This window comes from Emys orbicularis, chromosome 2, assembly GCF_028017835.1.
Source record: "Emys orbicularis isolate rEmyOrb1 chromosome 2, rEmyOrb1.hap1, whole genome shotgun sequence".
NCBI lineage: Eukaryota > Metazoa > Chordata > Testudines > Emydidae > Emys > Emys orbicularis.
This window is the reverse complement of record NC_088684.1, coordinates 163,796,415-163,817,551: the sequence shown is the minus strand read 5'-3', so window position 1 is coordinate 163,817,551 and position 21,137 is coordinate 163,796,415. Positions and strand designations below refer to the sequence as shown.

Genomic DNA, 21,137 nt, shown 5'->3' with positions numbered 1-21,137 from the left:
GCCGGCAATTGATAGCCTGCTGGGCGGCTGCAGCACAGGGAACTTGCGGGAGTGGGGAGCTGATAAGGGGTTGCTGGTCCACCCTGGTTCCAAGCCCCCACCAGCTAGCTGCAATTGGCTGCTCTTCCTGCAAGCAGTAGACAAAGCAGGTGGCTGCCAAACGACGTTAGAAGGGAGCATTGCACAACTTTAAACGAGCATGTTCCCTAATTGATCAGCAACGTAACAACGAAACAAAGTTAACCGGGACGACTTTAAGTGAGGAGTTACTGTATATGGCATCAGTAGATAACATTGTTTTCATACATAAATATTAAGGTGACCAGATCTCCCAGTTCACTGGTATTTTCACAATTTTAAGGGACACTCCTTGTGTTCTGGCTAGTTATATGGAAACCAGGACTTTAGCAACCCCGTGGCTGATCTTGAACTGCTGCTACAGGGAATGTCTCAATGAACAGGAGCATCTACAGGCCTTTAAGAGCAGATCTTTGGGATAGAGATTGTCCTGATGGTTTTTTTACGTCAGTAATGAGCCAGGAAGGACCAGGTGAGGGGATATTAACAGAGGGAAAGAAGAGAACAAAAAGGGAAAGAAAATAAGAGAACTAATATGGAGTAAATGCAAGCTATTGTGGTGGATTTTAAGAGTAAAAGAAAAAAGCTGGAAATGGAAAAGGTATGCTGAGAGAGAGGAAGAAGTGAAGGAGGTGATGATGGGAGAAAATGGCCACGTGTTCTGTTTGTTTGTTTGGAAATATGGTCACTCTAAAAAGACATGGAAGGGGAGTGGAGGAAGCAGTGTCAAAGGCTGCAGAAATGTTGACCTAGAAAGCACTAGGAAAAGTTTTGGACTTTGGATAAAAGACCACACCAACACAGAATTTCAAAGGACTGTGGGACTGAAGGGCTTCTGCTCAGCCCTGTAAATCAGGAACATCATATAACATAAACACGGATTTCTGTGCTGGTCTTCTTTGTTCTGTTTTCCCCCCAACAGTAGTTTAAAAAAATATTCAGTGGAAATTGAGATACTCCTATAATCTATAGATCTCGGACACATTAGAGACAGCTATATCTTGTTTGGAGCCATTATCTCTGTCAGTGGCAAATTGTGAACTTTAATCTACACACTGACAAAACAAATAAGAGTCTTCGAGGCGATATCAACACAGGTGATGTTCTGGTAGGCGTCTGCTATAGTCCACCTGTCATAACTATAAAGGGAAGGGTGACAGCTCTCCTGTGTACAGTGCTATGGAATCCCTCCTAGCCAGAGACTCCAAATCCTTTTACCTGTAAAGGGTTAAGAAGCTCGGGTAACCTGGCTGACACCTGACCCCAAGGACCAATAAGGGGACAAGATACTTTCAAATCTTGGGGGGGGGAAAGGCTTTTGTGTGTGTCCTTTGTTTTAAGGGGTTGTTCGCTCTTGGGACTGAGAGGGACCAGACATCAATCCAGGTTCTCCCCATCTTTCTAAACAAGTCTCTCTTATTTCAAAATTGTAAGTAAAAGCCAGGCAAGGCGTCTTAGATTTACTTTGTTTTCTCAACTTGTAAATGTACCTTTTACCAGAGTGCTTATCTTGTTTGCTATACTTTGAACCTAAGACAGAGGGGATTCCTCTGAGCTCTTTAAGTTTGATTACCCTGTAAAGTTATTTTCCATACTGATTTTGCAGAGATGATTTTTACCTTTTGCTTTAATTAAAAGCCTTCTTTTTAAGAACCTGATTGATTTCTCCTTGTTTTAAGATCCAAAGGGGGTTTGGATCTGTATTCACCAGGAGTTGGTGAAAGGAAGGAGGGGGGAAGGGTCAATTTCTCCTTGTTTAAGATCCAAGGAGTTTGGATCTGTATTCACCAGGGAATTGGTGAAAGGTTTCTCAAGGCTTCCCAGGGAGGGAATTCTTAAGATGGTGGCAGCGGACCAGAGCTAAGCTGGTAGATAAGCTTAGAAGTTTCATGCAGGCCCCTACATTTGTACCCTAAAGTTCAAAGTGGGGATACAGCCTTGACATGGTGGCAGCGCGGTGGGATCGTTTTAAACCCAAAAGCCAGTAAGAGATTTTTTTTCCTTCTAGCTGCTTGGAAAGCAGAGCTGAAGGTAGATGCATATCTTATCTCTCCTTGCCTGAAGGCAGAGGTGTTAAGTTTTTTTTAACAAGGTCCTTTGTTAAGAGAACGGTTCAATAAGTGAGCAAACTTTGATCTGGTAAAGGTAATTTACAATCTGAATTGTTTTTTTTTCTTTTTACATCCTCGGAAGTAGCTAGTTAGAAAGTCTCTGTTAACTCAGCAGCACTCAGCAGGAGCCTGAGCTAAATACATCCCAGTTTCAGTCAACTGCAGAGGGTGTGACCCAGCACAAGAAAACAGGAAAATGACTACCAAAGAAGCAGCTAACAAAATAGAACTGGCCAAACTAGAAGCAGAAGAAAATGAAAGAAAACATCAAAGACTGCTTCAAATTAAAAAACTTGAAGAGGAGGCCCACAAGAGAGAGATGGAGCTGGAAAAAGCCAAAGAAAAAGCCAAAGAGGAGGCCCACAAGAGAGAGATGGAGCTGGAAAAAGCCAAACATGACAGAGAAGAGAAAGCCAAACAGGAGGCCCATGACAGAGAAGAGAAAGCCAAACAGGAGGCCCATGAAAGAGAAGAGAAAGCCAAACAGGAGGCCCATGAAAGAGAAGAAAAAGCCAAACAGGAGACCCATAAAAGAGAGATGGAGCTGAAAGAAAAAGAGATGGAACTGGAAGCAGCAAGGACTAGGCAGGGTGCATCAGACCATCCTAACAACTCCTCTCCAGGTACCACTTCCCATCCCAGGAAGTTCCCCACCTACAAGGCAGGCGATGATACTGAGGCCTTCTTAGAAAATTTTGAAAGGGCCTGCCTTGGATACGACATCCCTCCAACCCAGTACATGGTAGAGCTGAGGCCGCAGCTCAGTGGACCCTTAGCAGAGGTGGCGGCTGAAATGCCTAAGGAACACATGAACAGTTATGAACTTTTTAAAAACAAGGCCAGAATCAGAATGGGGCTAACACCTGAGCATGCCCGTCGGCGGTTCAGAGCCCTAAGGTGGAAACCTGATGTGTCATTTACCCGACATGCCTACCACATTGGGAAAAATTGGGATGCCTGGATATCAGGAGCAAATGTTAAATCTACGGAAGAGTTGCCCTTCCTATTGCAAATGGAGCAGTTTTTAGAGGGTGTTCCTGAGGAAATAGAAAGGTACATCCTAGATGGGAAGCCCAAAACTGTAACCGAGGCGGGGGAGATTGGAGCCAAATGGGTGGAGGTGACAGAAAAGAAAAAAGCTAGTAGCAGTTGGAGCGAATATCAGAAGGGGCAAGCCGAAACAAAACCTTATCACCGGGGACAACCCAAGGCCCCACCCACATCCCAAGGGAAACCCCAGACGCCTTCTCACCCCACCACACCAGTCTCCATCAACCAACATCGCCCCGGTGATACCTTAGCAGGGCGATGTTTTAAATGTAATGAACTGGGGCATATAAAGGCTCACTGCCCCAAGAACCCCAACCGATTACAGTTCATTACACCCCAATCACACCAAAGAACCCCAGACCCAGATGCCTCTCTCATACCCTCGGAGCGAAGGGAAACCTTGAGAGTGGGCGGAAAGAAGGTTATCGCTTGGAGGGACACTGGGGCACAAGTGTCAACTATCCACCAATCCCTAGTGGACCCCAAACTCATCAACCCTGAGGCTACAGTGACAATTCAACCCTTCGTGTCACAGTCTGTAACCTTGCCTACAGCCCAGTTGCATGTCCAGTACAAGGGCTGGTCAGGAATGTGGACTTTTGCAGTCTATGACAATTATCCCATTCCCATGCTGCTGGGGGAAGACTTGGCCAACCATGTGAAGCTAGCCAAGAGGGTGGGAATAGTCACCCGCAGCCAGGCTAAGCAAGCTTTCACCCCCATCCCTGTTCCTGAGCCGTCCACCAGGGCCCCGTCTGTGTTACCGGAGACCCAAACACAGGTGGTGGAACCGGATCCCCTGCCAACGACTGCAACAGCCGTAGTGGATCCAATCCCAGAGACCCAGCCAAAGCCAGTCCCAGAACCGGAACTGGCAACGCACCCAGCACCAGAACCATTGCCAGCACTGAGTCCAGCGCTTGCAAGCCCGTCTACAACTCCAATGCCAGAGGGCACCAGCGAGCCTAAACTGGCGGAAGCAGCAGATAACCTTACCCAAGAGGCTCAGCCAGAGCCTGAGATACCACATAGTGCACCAGCGAACAGCGGTTCACAGTCAATAGAAACAGCCCCAGCACCTGCATCGCTTCCAGAGGGACCAAGCCCCAGTCCACGGTCCAAGGAGGAACTGATGTCTCCAGCATCAAGGGAACAGTTCCAGGCCGAGCAGGAAGCAGATGACAGCCTTCAGAAAGCTTGGGCGGCGGCGCGGAGCACCCCACCGCCTCTCAGCTCTTCTAACCGATCCCGGTTTGTTGTAGAAAAAGGACTTTTATACAAGGAGACTCTTTCTGGTGGGCACCAGGAAGACTGGCATCCTCAAAGACAGTTGGTAGTTCCCACTAAGTATCGGGTAAAGCTCTTGAGCTTAGCCCATGATCATCCCAGTGGCCATTCTGGGGTGAACAGAACCAAAGACCGGTTGGGGAAGTCCTTCCACTGGGAGGGAATGGGCAAGGACGTTGCTAATTATGTCCGGTCTTGTGAGGTGTGCCAACGAGTGGGAAAGCCCCAAGACCAGGTTAAAGCCCCTCTCCAGCCACTACCCATAATTGAGGTCCCATTTAAGCGAGTAGCTGTGGATATTCTGGGTCCTTTCCCAAAGAAGACACCCAGAGGAAAGCAGTACGTACTGACTTTCATGGATTTTGCTACCCGATGGCCGGAAGCTGTACCCTTAAGCAACACCAAGGCTAAAAGTGTGTGCCAGGCATTAGCAGACATTTTTGCCAGGGTAGGTTGGCCCTCCGACATCCTTATAGATTCGGGAACTAATTTCCTGGCAGAGAACATGAAAAACCTGTGGGAAGCTCATGGGGTGAATCACTTGGTTGCCACCCCTCATCACCATCAAACCAATGGTCTGGTGGAGAGGTTTAATGGAATTTTGGGGGCCATGATACGTAAATTCGTAAATGAACACTCCAATGATTGGGACCTAGTGTTGCAGCAGTTGCTTTTTGCCTACAGGGCTGTACCACATCCCAGTTTAGGGTTTTCACCATTTGAACTTGTGTATGGCCGCGAGGTTAAGGGGCCATTACAGTTGGTGAAGCAGCAATGGGAGGGGTTTACGCCTTCTCCCGGAACTAACATTCTAGACTTTGTAAGCAACCTACAAAACACCCTCCGACACTCTTTAGCCCTTGCTAAAGAAAACCTAAAGGATGCTCAGGAAGAGCAAAAGGCCTGGTATGATAAACATTCCAGAGAACGGTCCTTCAAAGTAGGAGACCAAGTCATGGTCTTAAAGGCGCTCCAGGCCCATAAAATGGAAGCGTCGTGGGAAGGACCATTCACGGTCCAGGAGCGCCTAGGAGCTGTTAACTATCTCATAGCCTCCCCCACCTCCAACATAAAGCCTAAGGTATACCATGTTAATTCTCTTAAGCCCTTTTATTCTAGAGAATTAAACGTTTGCCAGTTTACAGCCCAGGAAACAGATGACGCGGAGTGGCCTGCAGGTGTCTACTATGAAGGAAAAAGGAATGGTGGCGTGGAAGAGGTGAACCTCTCCACGACCCTGGGACGTCTGCAGCGACAGCAGATCAAGGAGCTGTGCACAAGCTTTGCACCGATTTTCTCAGCCACTCCAGGACGGACCGAACGGGCCTACCACTCCATTGACACAGGTAATGCTCACCCAATTAGAACCCCACCCTACCGGGAGTCACCTCATGCCCAAACTGCTATACAAAGGGAGATCCAGGACATGCTACAGATGGGTATAATCCGCCCCTCTACCAGTGCATGGGCATCTCCAGTGGTTCTAGTTCCCAAACCAGATGGGGAAATACGCTTTTGCGTGGACTACCGTAAGCTAAATGCTGTAACTCGTCCTGACAACTATCCAATGCCACGCACCGATGAGCTATTGGAAAAATTGGGACATGCCCAATTCATCTCTACTTTAGACTTAACCAAAGGGTACTGGCAAGTACCACTAGATGAACCCGCTAAGTAAAGGTCAACCTTCGTCACCCAGGCAGGGGTGTATGAATTCAATGTACTCCCTTTCGGGTTGCGAAATGCACCCGCCACCTTCCAAAGACTTGTAGATGGTCTCTTGGCGGGATTGGGAGAATCTGCAGTTGCCTATCTCGATGATGTGGCCATTTTTTCTGATTCATGGACAGAACACCTGGAGCACCTGAAAAAAGTCTTCGAGCGCATCCGGCAGGCAGGACTAACTGTTAAGGCTAAAAAGTGTCAAATAGGCCAAAACAGAGTGACATACCTGGGGCACCAGGTGGGTCAAGGAACTATAAATCCCCTACAGGCCAAAGTGGATGCTATCCAAAAGTGGCCGGTTCCAAAGTCAAAGAAACAGGTCCAATCCTTCTTAGGCTTGGCCGGATATTATAGGCGATTTGTACCACATTACAGCCAAATCGCCGCCCCGCTGACAGACCTAACCAGAAAGAAACAGCCAAATGCAGTTCAGTGGACTGATAAGTGTCAAAAGGCCTTTAACCAGCTTAAGGCAACACTCATGTCTGACCCTGTGCTAAGGGCCCCAGACTTTGACAAACCGTTCCTAGTAACCACAGATGCGTCCGAGCAAGGCGTGGGAGCAGTTTTAATGCAGGAAGGACCGGATCAAGAATTCCATCCTGTCGTGTTTCTCAGCAAGAAACTGTCTGAGAGGGAAAGCCACTGGTCAATCAGCGAAAAGGAATGCTACGCCATTGTGTACGCGCTGGAAAAGCTACGCCCATATGTTTGGGGACGGTGGTTCCAACTACAAACAGACCATGCTGCGCTACAGTGGCTTCATACCGCCAAGGGAAATAACAAAAAACTTCTTCGGTGGAGTTTAGCTCTCCAAGATTTTGATTTTGAAATACAACACATTTCGGGAGCTTCTAACAAAGTGGCTGATGCACTCTCCCGGGAAAGTTTCCCAGAGTTAACTGGTTAACAATTGTTCTTGAAATAAAACATATTGTTAGTTTTTATATAATCAGTAGATGTCTAAAGGTACATGTGTTTTATTAACTCTGTTTTCTCCTAGAGCTCCAGGAAGAAATCACAGCCAGTGTGGAACCGGACGTCCAACACTATCTGTGATTTGGGGGGCGTGTCATAACTATAAAGGGAAGGGTGACAGCTCTCCTGTGTACAGTGCTATGGAATCCCTCCTAGCCAGAGACTCCAAATCCTTTTACCTGTAAAGGGTTAAGAAGCTCGGGTAACCTGGCTGACACCTGACCCCAAGGACCAATAAGGGGACAAGATACTTTCAAATCTTGGGGGGGGAAAAGGCTTTTGTGTGTGTCCTTTGTTTTAAGGGGTTGTTCGCTCTTGGGACTGAGAGGGACCAGACATCAATCCAGGTTCTCCCCATCTTTCTAAACAAGTCTCTCTTATTTCAAAATTGTAAGTAAAAGCCAGGCAAGGCGTCTTAGATTTACTTTGTTTTCTCAACTTGTAAATGTACCTTTTACCAGAGTGCTTATCTTGTTTGCTATACTTTGAACCTAAGACAGAGGGGATTCCTCTGAGCTCTTTAAGTTTGATTACCCTGTAAAGTTATTTTCCATACTGATTTTGCAGAGATGATTTTTACCTTTTGCTTTAATTAAAAGCCTTCTTTTTAAGAACCTGATTGATTTCTCCTTGTTTTAAGATCCAAAGGGGGTTTGGATCTGTATTCACCAGGAGTTGGTGAAAGGAAGGAGGGGGGAAGGGTCAATTTCTCCTTGTTTAAGATCCAAGGAGTTTGGATCTGTATTCACCAGGGAATTGGTGAAAGGTTTCTCAAGGCTTCCCAGGGAGGGAATTCTTAAGATGGTGGCAGCGGACCAGAGCTAAGCTGGTAGATAAGCTTAGAAGTTTCATGCAGGCCCCTACATTTGTACCCTAAAGTTCAAAGTGGGGATACAGCCTTGACACCACCAGACCAGGAGGAGGAGGTAGACGAGGCTTTCTTCAGACAACTAACAGAAGTTTCCAGATCACAGGCCCTGATTCTCATGGGGGACTTCAATCATCCTGACATCTGCTGGGAGAGCAATACAGCAGTGCACAGACAATCCAGGAAATTTTTAAACAGTGTTGGGGAAAACTTCCTGGTGCAAGTGCTGGAGGAACGAACTAGGGACCGTGCTCCTCTTGACCTGCTGCTCACAAACAGGGAAGAATTGGTTGGGGAAGTAGAAGTGGGTGGCAACCTGGGCAACAGTAATCAGAAGGTGGTCGAATTCAGGATCCTGACAAAAGGAAGAAAGGAGAGCAGCAGAATACGGACCCTGGACTTCAGAAAAGCAGACTTTGACTCTCTCAGGGAACTGATGGGCAGGATTCCCTGGGAGGCTAATATGAGGGGAAAAGGAGTCCAAGAGAGCTGGCTGTATTTTAAAGAAGCCTTATTGAGGGTGCAGGAACAAAACATCCCAATGTGCAGAAAGAATAGCAAATATGGCAGGCAACCAGCTTGGCTTAACAGAGAAATCTTCGGGGAGCTTAAACACAAAAAAGAAGCTTACAAGAAGTGGAAACTCGGATAGATGAATAGGGAGGAGTATAAAAATATTTCTTGAGCATGGAGGGGTGTAATCAGGAAGGCCAAAGCACATTTGGAGTTGCGTCTAGCAAGGGATGTGAAGGGTAACAAGAAGGGTTTCTACAAGTATGTTAGCAACAAGAAGAAGGTCATAGAAAGTGTGGGACCTTTACTGAATGCGGGAGGCAACACAGTGACAGATGATGTGGAAAAAGCTGAAGTCCTCAATGCTTTTTTTGCCTCAATCCTCACAGACAAGGTCAGCTCCCAGACTGCTGCACTGGGCAGCACAGTATGGGGAGGAGGTGAGCAGCCCTCAATCGTGAAAGAACAGGTTAAGCACTATTTAGAAAAGTCCATGTGGCCGGACGCAATGCATCCGAGGGTTCTGAGGGAGTTGGCTGATGTGATTGCAGAGCCATTGGCCATTATCTTTGAAAACTCGTAGCGATTGGGGGAGGTCCCAGACGATTGAAAAAGGCAAATATAGTGCCCATCTTTAAAAAAGGGAAGGAGGAGAATCTGAGGAACTACAGATCGGTCAGCCTCACCTCAGTCCCCGGAAAAATCATGGAGCAGATCCTCAAGGAATCAATTTTGAAGCACTTGGAGGAGAGGAGGGTGATCAGGAAAAGTCAACATGGATTCACCAAGGGCAAGTCATGCCTGACCAACTTGATTGCCTTCTATGATGAGGTAACTGGCTCTGTGGATATGGGGAAAGCGGTGGACGTGATATACCTTGAATTTAGCAAAGCTTTTGATATGGTGTCCCACAGTATTCTTGCCAGCAAATTAAAAAGTATGGATTAGATTAATGGACTATAAAGTGGATAGAAAGCTGGCTAGATCGTCGGTCTCAACGAGTAGTCATCAACGACTCGATGTCTAGTTGGCAGCCGGTATCAAGCGGAGTGCCCCAAGGGTTGGTCCTGCCTGGGGCCAGTTTTGTTCAACATCTTCATTAATGATCTCGATGATGGGATGATTTGCACCCTCAACAACTTCGCAGAAGACCCTAAGCTAGGGTGAGAGGTACATACGCTGGAGGGTAGGGATAGGGTCCAGAGTGACCTACACAAATTGGAGGATTGGGCCAAAAGAAATCAGATGAGGTTCAACAAGGACAAGTGCAGAGTCCTGGGGGACCTTCTGCAGCAGTTCTGGAGAAAAGGACCTGGGGAGTACAGTGGACGAGAAGCTGGATATGAGTCAACAGTGTGCCCTTGTTGCCAAGAAGGCTAATGGCATATTGGGCTGCATTATTAGGACCACTGCCAGCAGATTGAGGGAAGTGATTATTCCCTTCTATTCAGCATTGGTGAGGCACCCCCGCCCCGCCCCCCCCCCCCACACACACACTACAGAAAAGATGTGGACAAATTGGAGAGAGTCCAGCGGAGGGCAACGAAAAATGATTAGGGGGCTGGGGCACATGACTTATGAGGAGAGGCTGAGGGAACTGGGATTATTTAGTCTGCAGAAGAGAAGAGTGAGGGGGGATTTGATAGCAGCCTTCAACTACCTGAAGGAGGGTTCCAAAGAGGATGGAGCTAGGCTGTTCTCAGTGGTGGCAGATGACAGAACAAGGAGCAATGGTCTCAAGTTGCAGTGGAGAAGGTCTAGGTTGGATATTAGGAAAAAAGTTTTCACTAGGAGGGTGGTGGAATCTCCACCCTTAGAGGTTTTTAAGGCCCGGCTTGACAAAGCTCTGGCTGGGATGATTTAGTTGGGGTTGGTCCTGCTTTGAGCAGAGGTTTGGATTAGCAGTCCTGAGGTCTCTTCCAACTCTAATCTTCTATGATTCTATGATTCTATGAAATGCTAATGACTGCTTCAGATCCATTTTAGTGCCTTGGGTCCAGAAGAATCTCCATATTGAAAAACTGAACAATATTTAAGGAAGTGAAATATAAATTGAAAATCCTTAGGTGAAAGTAGTTAACCTGGATTCAGAGTTGATAATATTAAAACTCTGATAATGCAATTGATGTCCGACCTTAAGAACAAGCAACACTACTTTGTGGGATGCTGTAATTGTGGCAGCTCACTAGATCGCTTAATCTTTTGCCTCTACTACTGTGGGACCATAGGGCAAGGCATTTCTTGGCCTAATTTGTACACGTACAAAACCTTGGGGCTCCACAAATCACAAGGCCAGACTCACTCCAATTAATTGTCATTTTTTCATATTTAAAAATACAAGATTGTATTATGGAATAATAGCCAGGGATTTCAACTTAAAACTAGTTTATATTACAGTAAAAAACAAAAACAACAAAGGTGTCAAAAACTACAAACTCCTATTTTGTATTTCCATACCATAACACACAGCCAATTTAAATCAAATTCAGTAAAACAATGTTTAGAGCCAAGAACTCAAAAAGGATGAGAAATTCTTTTGCTTTTGGCAGTGTGCACATGGCAAGAATACTACAGTATTGCTGTAAAAAGAAAAGGGATTCAGAGGCCAGTGTGAATATAAGGCTGAGATACATGACAAATTCTGAATGTTGAAGCCTCTTATGTCCTTACAAAGTTCAGGGGGAAAATTAATTAATCTGAGTTTTTTTCTAATCTTTTCTTGAAGACTGAAGACTTGGATTTCAAGCTCTAATAACTTTAAAAGGCAATTAGCTGTATTAAATAAGGCAAGCAGATTAGTTTGTATTTGTTTATCACAACCCTTGTTTTTCCCTTGCTGTTTGCAGTTCCTTAGCAAATGTGGGTACACTCCTTCATTTACAATTATAAAGAAAGGATAATGGATTCTTAAGAGAGTTTCACAACAAAACCATAGCAGGGTGCTCAATTGCAAGTCAGACCACTTCTGCAGTACAACAACCATTTCTCTCCCCATCCTCCATTTTGTAAGTATTAACTCTCACAAAAAATCACAGTAGATAGTGAGATAACAGCAGGACTGTATGGCCCAGGACAAAGGCTAATCTGGAATTAAAATGAGTAATTTGATTTACATAATGAGGGGCAACAAAGATGACAAAAATAGCCATTCAGTCTGCTGTAGCTATGAAGCATCTGAATATCCTGATTAACAGCTTTGAAACATCTATTTCATCACATCAAAACCAGGAACTAATTGAGACAAACAGAAAAATATATTGCACATACCTGGATTAGAGATAGATCTTCAAGATGTAACCTGAAGAGGTAGTTTCTAGGGTGAAGAAAAAAAGAAAGAAAATTCTTACTAGTCCTTTAAATAGCAGTAAAGCAATAACTTACTACAAGTTATGTGGTTAGAACAGGGCCTGGAATTCAGGGTTCTTGGTTTCTATTCTGAGCTCTGCCACTGACTCAAAGAGAGTCCTTAGGCTAAATATTAAGGGACATTTCAAAACTTACTTCTAATTTTGGGCCCCTATAGCCTGTTTTTCAAAACTGCTCAGTGTTCACAAATCCAGGTGAACTGAAGTCTTATGACAAACAGACATCACATTTTTGAAGTCAGTGGAGTTGTGACCACCTACATAGGATTGAAATTTTCACTTCAAAAAATATTTCCACTCTATGCTTTTAACCTACAGCAATGCATACAATGAAAACAGTATAAACTCAGTCAACTTCTTATGAAATTAAACAAGAGCAAATATGTGTGCCTCAGGGCTACTGTTTTATTTTATTTGCTGAGTTGCTAAAGCACTTCCCATTTATCTATTGTTTAGTAAAAGCTAAGGGCTTTACCTTGCCATGTGTTACTACCTAAAACTCCTACTGAATTTGATGGGAATTGGGAATGGAACAAGATAAAGACATGGCTGTAAGTCACTGTGTATGAAATCACTGGAAAATATGAGCTAGAGTTCTAAAGCAGATGAATTTGTATGACTCAATACAGAGTTTGAAAATTTCCAGCATGTGCTTGTACAGAGACTACGTTTTCTAGCATAAATGAGATACAGGCAGTCCTCGGACTTATGGCACAGTTGGTTCATGGAAATTGCATAATAAGTCAAAACGTTGTAACTCGGAACCACAATCCACTCCATTGCGGGACCGAGCATCGTAAAGTCTAAACCAATTGTAAGTCGAATCAGGGTGTAAATTCAGAAACGTTGTAAGTGCTGTTTATCGTAAGTCGAACGTCATAAAGTCAAGGACTGTCTGTATATCTATGCTGCCATCACTCCCCAGAACTATACTTGTTTAGTTAATATTGTTGTACCTTCACAAGTCAGTTCTATTACCCACACCCTAATATCTTAATTCTAGAACTCCTACTTAGAAGGATGCAGAATTTAATAATTCCCCAACCCTGAATGAACCAAATAATGCTACACCCTACATGTATGTCTAGATCAGTAGTTCCCATCCCTTTGGGTGTGTATTCCCCTATTTGTGACAGGTTTGCATCAGGACTCTGCCATTTCCCATTACTGCATTTCCCTGGTTGTTGCTGTTGTTTGCTGAATCTCTCTCCATCTCCCTCCTTTTTCATCTATTTTTGTTTTACATTTTCACCCACTATCTTCCACTTCTTTCCTCTCTTTCTCTACCTTTATGTGAAGTCCCTAGTTCTCAATCTCTCTGTTTTCTCCCCCTTCTCCCTCTCTCTGCCATTCCCATCATCTTCACTTTCCCTCTCTCTCTTCCAGATCCCTCCCTATTTTCTTCTCTTTCTTCCATTTCCCCCCTCTCTTTCAATATAGCTCCTCTGTTTTGGTCTACTTTTTCTCTATTCCCTAGTGCAAAAGTTGGTACCAGGTGAAAAGTTTCTCCATGGACTATTCTCCTAACAGAAACAAGTCTGCAGGCCCTTAGTTAAGGCTCTTCTCATGGCTGTTAAATGGCTAAAAGGCCAGATTTTCAAAAATGTATTTAGACACCTAAAGATATAGATAGACACTAGTGGGATTTTTAAAAGTGCCTAAGCAGGTTAGGTGCCTAACTCCTATTGAAATCAACAGGAATTAGGTGCATAACCTACTTAGGTACTTTTGAAAATTGTTATAATCGTCAGCTATCCCTCAATATGAGGATGATGTCTGACAGGAGAAATGTCACTGATGAGACTAAAAATGGCTGAGGAATTCAACCCAGGCTCTACAGGATTTTCCACATATATGAGAGGTGGTTGTTTGGAGAGAGCATAACTGCTGGCTGGGATGCTGTACACTTTCCTTTCCTCCTCTGCCATTTCTCAGCTTCTTGAGCAAGGACATTATCTTCAAAATGGGCTGAAGCTTGATGTATGATGCAACGCCATTGCAGTCTATTGCCAGCCAGCTCTTCCCAGTTCATGACCTCCCTTCTTAAGATACTTTCATGGTGTCCTTGTAGCATTTCCTCTGTCCCCCACAAATCCTCTTACCATGACTAAGTTGAGAAAAGAGGACTTGCTTCAGAGTATCAAGTATCAGCCATCCGAACACAATGACCAGCCCTGCAAAGTGGATGTTTTATAATCTTCGCCTCAACACTGGTGATATTAGCTGAAGAGAGAATGCTGGCATTGGTGCGACAGTCTTCCCATCTAATATGGAAAATCTTCCTGCAGCAGCATTGTTGGTACCATTCCAGATGTGTAAGATGGCTTCAGTATGTCACCCATGTCTTGCACCCATAAAGAAGAGTGCATTATAGACCAGAATCTTAGTTTACATCCGCAGATCTCTGTCAATGAAGACATGATGAAGCAACTTTCTGAAGGATGAGTTGGCACAATGGATCCTATGTTTGATCTCCACATCTAGCTTGGCTGTCTGGGAGAGGTGGCTACCAAAGTTTTCCAGGAATTCACCACTGATGACAATTTGTGAAAGACGGAAACTTGTGCTGGGGCAGGCTGGTGGAGCACCTTAGTCTTGCCAATGTTGAGGGAAAGCCCCAGGCTATGATAGGCACCTGAGAAAAGTCTAGGGTGGATTGCAAGTCAGCCTTGGTGTGCATGAGGATAGCACAGTCATCAGCATACTGAAGGTCGGTAATAACAGTCCTGGTGACCTTAATTTTAGAATGAAGATGCCGAAGGTTGAAGAGCTGGCCATCCATGTGATACTCAATCCCTATTCCAGAAGAAAGGAAGTCACGAATAAGAAACAAGATCATGGCAAGACAGATGGAAAAAAGGGTTGGGGCAATAACACAGCACTACTTAACACCAATACAGATGGTGAACTGGATGGTGGCAGTCATCCCATTATGAAGTAGCCTGAGAATGCAAATGAACTTCAATGAACAACCGAGCCTAGACAACAACTTCATGATTGATGGAATCCAAGGCCTTAGTTAGGTCAATAAATGCCATAAACAATGGCTGGTGTTGTTCTCTACATTTCTCTTGGATCTGTTGGGAAACAAAAATCATGTCAGTGGATGTCTCAAGATGGTCTGAAACCACATTGGGATTCCGGAAGGACGTCTTCTGCAAGAGGGAGGAGACAGTTCAAAAGAATGCAAGCGAGTATCTTCCCAGCAATGGAGAGGAGGACAATGCCTCAGTAATTCCCGAATATTGACTTGTCTGCTTTCTTTAAAATTATCACATTATCATTCTTTAGGTCAGGTGGTCATCTCCTTGAACCGTTACCTTGTTGTGGTGGAGAGGCTTGTGTGTCCCAATGACCCTCAGAACTATGTTGTCCGGAGTCTTATACTCCTGGGAGGGCCACTCTTGGCAAACAGTTCTGAAGGAAGGTTCCAAATAAAGTGTGGTCCAAACTTCAAGACCCCCAACTGGTTGTCTTGGACATCCCTGCCACCAAGTCCAGGGCTCCTCCCTGTCAAGTTTTGAGAGGCCGCCGCCAGCGCACCGCCTCCCCCATGTTAAAAGATTTCACACATAGGCCTCTGCCAAAGGTGTTAACATCTCCCACTAACAAAGTCCTGCGGTGATGGATGAGTGGTGTGGGGGACAAGAGCAGTGATATCTGGGAGTCCCTAGTCACAAATCTGTATGCAGGCAGCAGCCATGTGTTGGTCGTCTTGCGTTTGGAATTTTGAGATAGAAGCGCAGCTGCGGCTGTGACTGAGCAGTCCTTTTCAGGATTACCTCTGCTCACCCTGAATGGGGGAGGGGCTAGAAAAGATGCCCTAAACATAGACTCTCTCACACACACCCCGGCTGGATGGCCATGTCCAGGGGGATCATTCTACCTAAAAGCAGAACATAAAAAGCAAAGAAATGAAGTTTGCCAGTTGGAATGTTTGCACTCTCATGGGTTCCCCAAGCAGTAACTGTCCTGAAAGAAGAACTGCCATAACAGCTAGAGAATTTGCAAGATATTATATTAATATTGCTGCCCTACATGAGACCAGTCAGGCAACTGAAAGAAGATGGAGATGGCTATACCTTCTTTTGGAAAGGAAAGTCTTCTGAAGAGAAGCGTATTTATGGTGTTAGTTTTGCCATCAAGCATAAGATTGCTAGCCAGCTTTTAGAACTCCCTATGGGTATTAACGAATGTCTCATGACTTTTTGTCTTAAGTTTGGTAACAACGAGTATGCCACGGTCATCAGCGTGTATGCTCCCACACTTGATGATGATGGAAGACAAAAAGGAGACGTTTTACTGTGCTCCTGATGCAGTCCTGACTACCACAGAAAAGAAAGGCAAGGTTATCCCCATGGGTGACTTCAATGCAAGAGTTGGGTAACACACCAAACTCTGAAGGGGCACCTCTGGAAAAGAAGGGGTGGGAAATGTCAACTCTAATGGCATTCTCCTCCTCAGCAAATGTGTGGAGCATGATTTGCTTATCACAAATGCCATCGTTAGACAGAGGGAGAAATATAAGACCACTTGGAACCACCCATGTTCCGGACACAGGTATCTTGACTATGTCATCGTCAGAGCCTGTGATTATACTGATGTCCATATTATACAAGTTACGAGAGATACAGATGACTGCTGAACAGATCATCTTCTGGTCAGATCAATCATGAACATGCGGCTTGCACCACAACACCGTAAACAATCAAAAGGAATGTGGAAGAGATTTAACATCAGGGCACTTCAAAAATCACACTAGTCATGAGACCCTTCAGCAACGCATTATCGAGAGGCTCTCTGCCCTACCTGACACCAACAATGATATCCAAACATGCTGGGAGGAGTTCAAGATCATTATTCGCAAGGCATATGCTGAAATCGATTGGATAGTCCACTAACTACCATCAGGATCGGTTTGATGAGAACAACAAGGAAATCCTAGAACTTGTTTATCAGAAGAGAAGCGCATTTAGCGCTTGGCAAAATAAAGCCTCTAATCAGCAAAAACGAGAGACTTATCATCATCGGCTAAAAGCTGTAGTTCAAAAGAGGCTGTGTGACATCAAGAATCAGTGGTGGCAAGCAAAGGCCATGGAAATCCAGAGCTTCGCTGATCAACATAACATGTGAAGCTTTTTTCAACTAACGAAAGCCACCTATGAGCCAAGCTCATGCGGCACAACCCCTCTGCGATCTCAGGACAGCTCCCCCCTTCTTAAGGACAATGTAGTCCTCAAGCAATGTCGGAAGGAGCACTTTGAGACTCTATTAAACTGTAAATCTGAAGTCTGTTTCCTAATCCTTTAATCATTCTCATGCATCTTCTCTGAACACTCTCCAATTTATGAACATCCTTCTTGAATTGTGAGCTTCAGAACTGGACACAGTATTCCAGCAGTGGTTGCACCAGTGCCAAACACAAGAAGCATGTTATCCTTATTGTTTTATATGTAGTCATTTCTGCTTCCATTATCCTTACTCGTTATCTCGTATATCTTTATTTTGATAATAAGCTTATGATTGTTTTAACTATAACTATATCTTAGTGCTGTAATGTTATAAAGGACCTGACCCTGAGTTGTATCAGTCAAAATGTGTATATACTGTTCCCTTGGGGACAGCAAATCTGGTAATTCTGTGAATGTCCAGTGACAAGGGGCTACATACTACAGGGGGACACTTTAACCATTGGAACAGCTTACCAAGGGTTGTGGTGGATTTTCCATCACTGACCATTTTTAAATCAAGATCGGATATTTTTTTCTAAAAGATCTGCTCTTGGAATTATTGTGGGGAATAATAATTCTGTGTTAGACACGAGGTCAGACTATACGATCAAAATGGTCCTTTCTGGCCCTGGAATCTATGAATGTAAGTACCTAGATAAATAGGCCGCAGAAGTTTGAAGTGTGTTTAGTTGATGAGAAATGATTTAGGATGATGTTTACATATATGTTTATACATATATAAAATAATGAGGCAGGGGTCCTATGAAAAAATAGTGTATGTGACCATGTAATCACTATCCTGATGCATGTGCACAAATCCTCCAAACTAAGGTTGCACAGGCAACCTCAATTCTGATGTTGTTTGCTTTAATTTGCAACTTTAATGTTTTTTAATGTAGGGTTTTTTGTATGTAATTTCCAAAGTATTTTCTAAAAAAAAAAAAAAATCAACATGGAAAAAAAAAAACAAGAAATTCCCTCATGTGGAATTAGATTGACCCCCCTCCCCCATGGGTCATCACCTGGGTTGGGACCTTTAAATTCATAGCATAGAACACTTGAACTAATAAAATGACTTGTAGCAGTAGAAGGCTGTTATCCTTCATGTGGACCTTCCAATAGAGAAGGAGGGGGATACACACTTTGCCAGTGGATTTCATAGCTATTTGGTAACAGGAAAAGAATGTTCAGATTCAGTACTCCTGAGTTCAAGTCCAGGTTTTGATGATCATAAACCCTTCTACCACTGTGCCCCCAGCCAGGCTGTCCCTTTCTGCTTCTATCTAGCTCTCCCATCTTCCAGCTCTTGCTCCCCTCCCCCGATCAGTTGAATTGATATTGGATTGGAGGGAGGTCTCAAGTGTGGATCCATGGGGATCTGTTCTGGATCCAATGTTGTTTAACATCCTTATTAATGACCTGGATGTGGGTATAAAGAGCATGCTGATCAACTTTGCAGATGACACAAAGCTAGGTGGGAACCAACAATTTGGAAGATAGAGCTAAAATTCAGAGGGATCTTGATAAGTTAGAGAACTGAGCTATAGACAACAAAATGAAATTCAACAAAGACAAATTTAAGGTGCTATACTTAGGGAAGAAAAACCAAATGCACAAATACAGAATGAGGAAAAACTGGCTTGGCAGCAGCACTGCTGAGAAGCATCTAGGATCACAGCCTCAACATGAGTCAGCAATGTGATGCAGTTGCAAAAAAAGCAAATGGAATTTTAGGTTGCATTAACAGAGGCATAGAAGGCAAGTCACAGGAGGTGATAGTACTGCTCTTCTCAGTGCTGGTTAGGCCTCAGCTGGAGTACTGTATCCAATTTTGGTCATCAATGCATAGAAAGGAGGTAGAGAAACTGGAAAAGATCCAGAGGTGAGCAACAAAGATGATCAAAGGGATGGAATGCAAGTGATATGAGCAAAGCCTGAACGAACTAGGTATGTTTACTTTGGAAAAGAGGAGATTAAGGGAGGATATGATGGCGGTCTTCAGATACTTGAAAGGCTATTATTTAAAAAAAAAAAAGATAGAAAAAAGTTGTCCTGCCCTCTGCAGCAAAAGAGAACAAGAGGCAATGGGTTCAAACTAGCAGATTTAGATCAAATCTCAGGAAAAAATTTCTAACTGTAAGAACAGCAGGACAACGGAACACACTGCCTAGGGAAGTCGTGGAAGCTCCTTCCATGGAGGTTTTCAAAAGGAGGCTGGATAGCCACGTGTCTTGGATGGTTTAGATACAACAAATCTTGCATCTTGGCAGTGGATAGACTAGATGACCCTTGCAGTTCCTTCAAACCCTATGATTCTACCCCTTTCATTCTGCTTCTATCCACCTGTCCCACCCCTTAGCTCTTGTTCCTCTCCCCCAACTCCTGTCATCCACACCCTCTGCTCTGATCCACCTCCTACCCTGGTTCTCGCCATCATCCGGCTTTGCTTCCTCAGCCCCAACTCTGGTTCCTGGTCTGCTCCCCTAACTGTTTCCCTACCTCTACCTCGCTTCTGCTCTCAGTTCTTGGGCCTCGTACCCCAGTGTTCAGGAAAGTCCTGCTCAGCACCTGCAGTCTTTGGCTGGAGCATACCCAGTATAGAAGGACTCTTGGAGATTTTAGCTGCCAAACTTCAAACAAGTCTCTACTGAGTACATTCAAAATGAGATTTTTCAGAGGCTTGGCCAAGTATGGGCAGTTTTCAGTTCTCAGAAACTAGGTGAAACTTAAAAAAAAAAAAAAAAAAAGACAAAAAAAAAAATCAGCCTGGCACAGACACGTGGCATTAGGGTGACCAGATAGCAAGTGTGAAAAATCGGGATGGGGGAGGAGGATAATAGGTGCCTATATAAGAAAAAGCCCCAAAGATTGGGACTGTCCCTATAAAATCGGGACATCTGGTCACCCTATCTGGCATGGAAAAAAATCTCAGCTTAAAAGTCTGGCAAATGAAAACTGGCAACCGTAACTGTAGGTGATGCTACAATCTAGGTGGTGCTAAAAACTCTGCCCATAATTATATAATTAAACAGATAGAAGTGTGGCTTTATGAAGCACAGAAAAAACATTTTTATTTGTAAACAGTACCTTTGAAAGATTCATAAAGAGACATACATGGAATCCACCAATGCCATTTTTGCAGTCAATTTTCAGAGCAAGCGTGGACAGAAGTATTCCAGTTCTTTATCCAGTTAGATTAATTTATCAAATATGTCATGAAAGTGAGACTGTCTCCACTTTTTACTCTGGGGCATCCAGCACACATATTCATTTTACTGTCAAAATAAATTTTGTAGTGGGGCATCTGTAACAGCTTAAGGATTTCATCATATTATGGTCCGAGAAACACAGTGCTATGTTTTGCATCTTTCTACTACTCACTTTTTCTTCATTTGAAAACTAATGTATAGACCTGTCTCAGACTGATTAAGAGATGACTTCTGGGTACAACCAGGTCTGCATTGTCCATTTTGCTCATATAATCCATAATCAGTTCACACGGAATAAACAACATTTGGTTTACATCTCACAAGTTATATCCAGTGGAAATAGAGCAAGAGTTAAGAGATCCTGGACTAGAACTTCTGACTTAATCATCTGTGCAAGTTAAATTAAAGCTAAATAAAAATACAAAATTAATCTAATACTAATTTCCACCCAAGTCTGAAATAGCCCAAATCCACTGACCTTCGGAATATGCTGCAAGACACATCTATTTACCTGGGCTAATGTGAAAAGCAAGCCTTTGAGAGAAATCAGATGTGTGGGTGAAGGGGGAGTTTGATGTTCTTTGGGCAATCTAATTTTGTTCTCATAACTTTGGCAAGGGCGCCTAGAGCCTTGGATAGATGCCCTTTTTTATTTTTTGTATAAATCTAACAGTAATTTTCCTGACAGAAACAACATAATCATACATTTAAATGTGAACTCA

At 44.0% G+C, this 21,137-nt stretch overlaps 1 protein-coding gene across 1 annotated transcript in view; it reads right to left on the bottom strand.

The window, feature by feature from the left end:
* SEMA5A (semaphorin 5A) overlaps positions 1 to 21,137 on the bottom strand; it is a 505,753-nt gene that overhangs the window by 411,192 nt on the left and 73,424 nt on the right. The window contains exon 3 of the mRNA XM_065399065.1: positions 11,878 to 11,923. Within this exon, the coding sequence (XP_065255137.1) occupies positions 11,878 to 11,923 (46 nt within the window). The remainder of the gene's footprint in view (positions 1 to 11,877; positions 11,924 to 21,137) is intronic.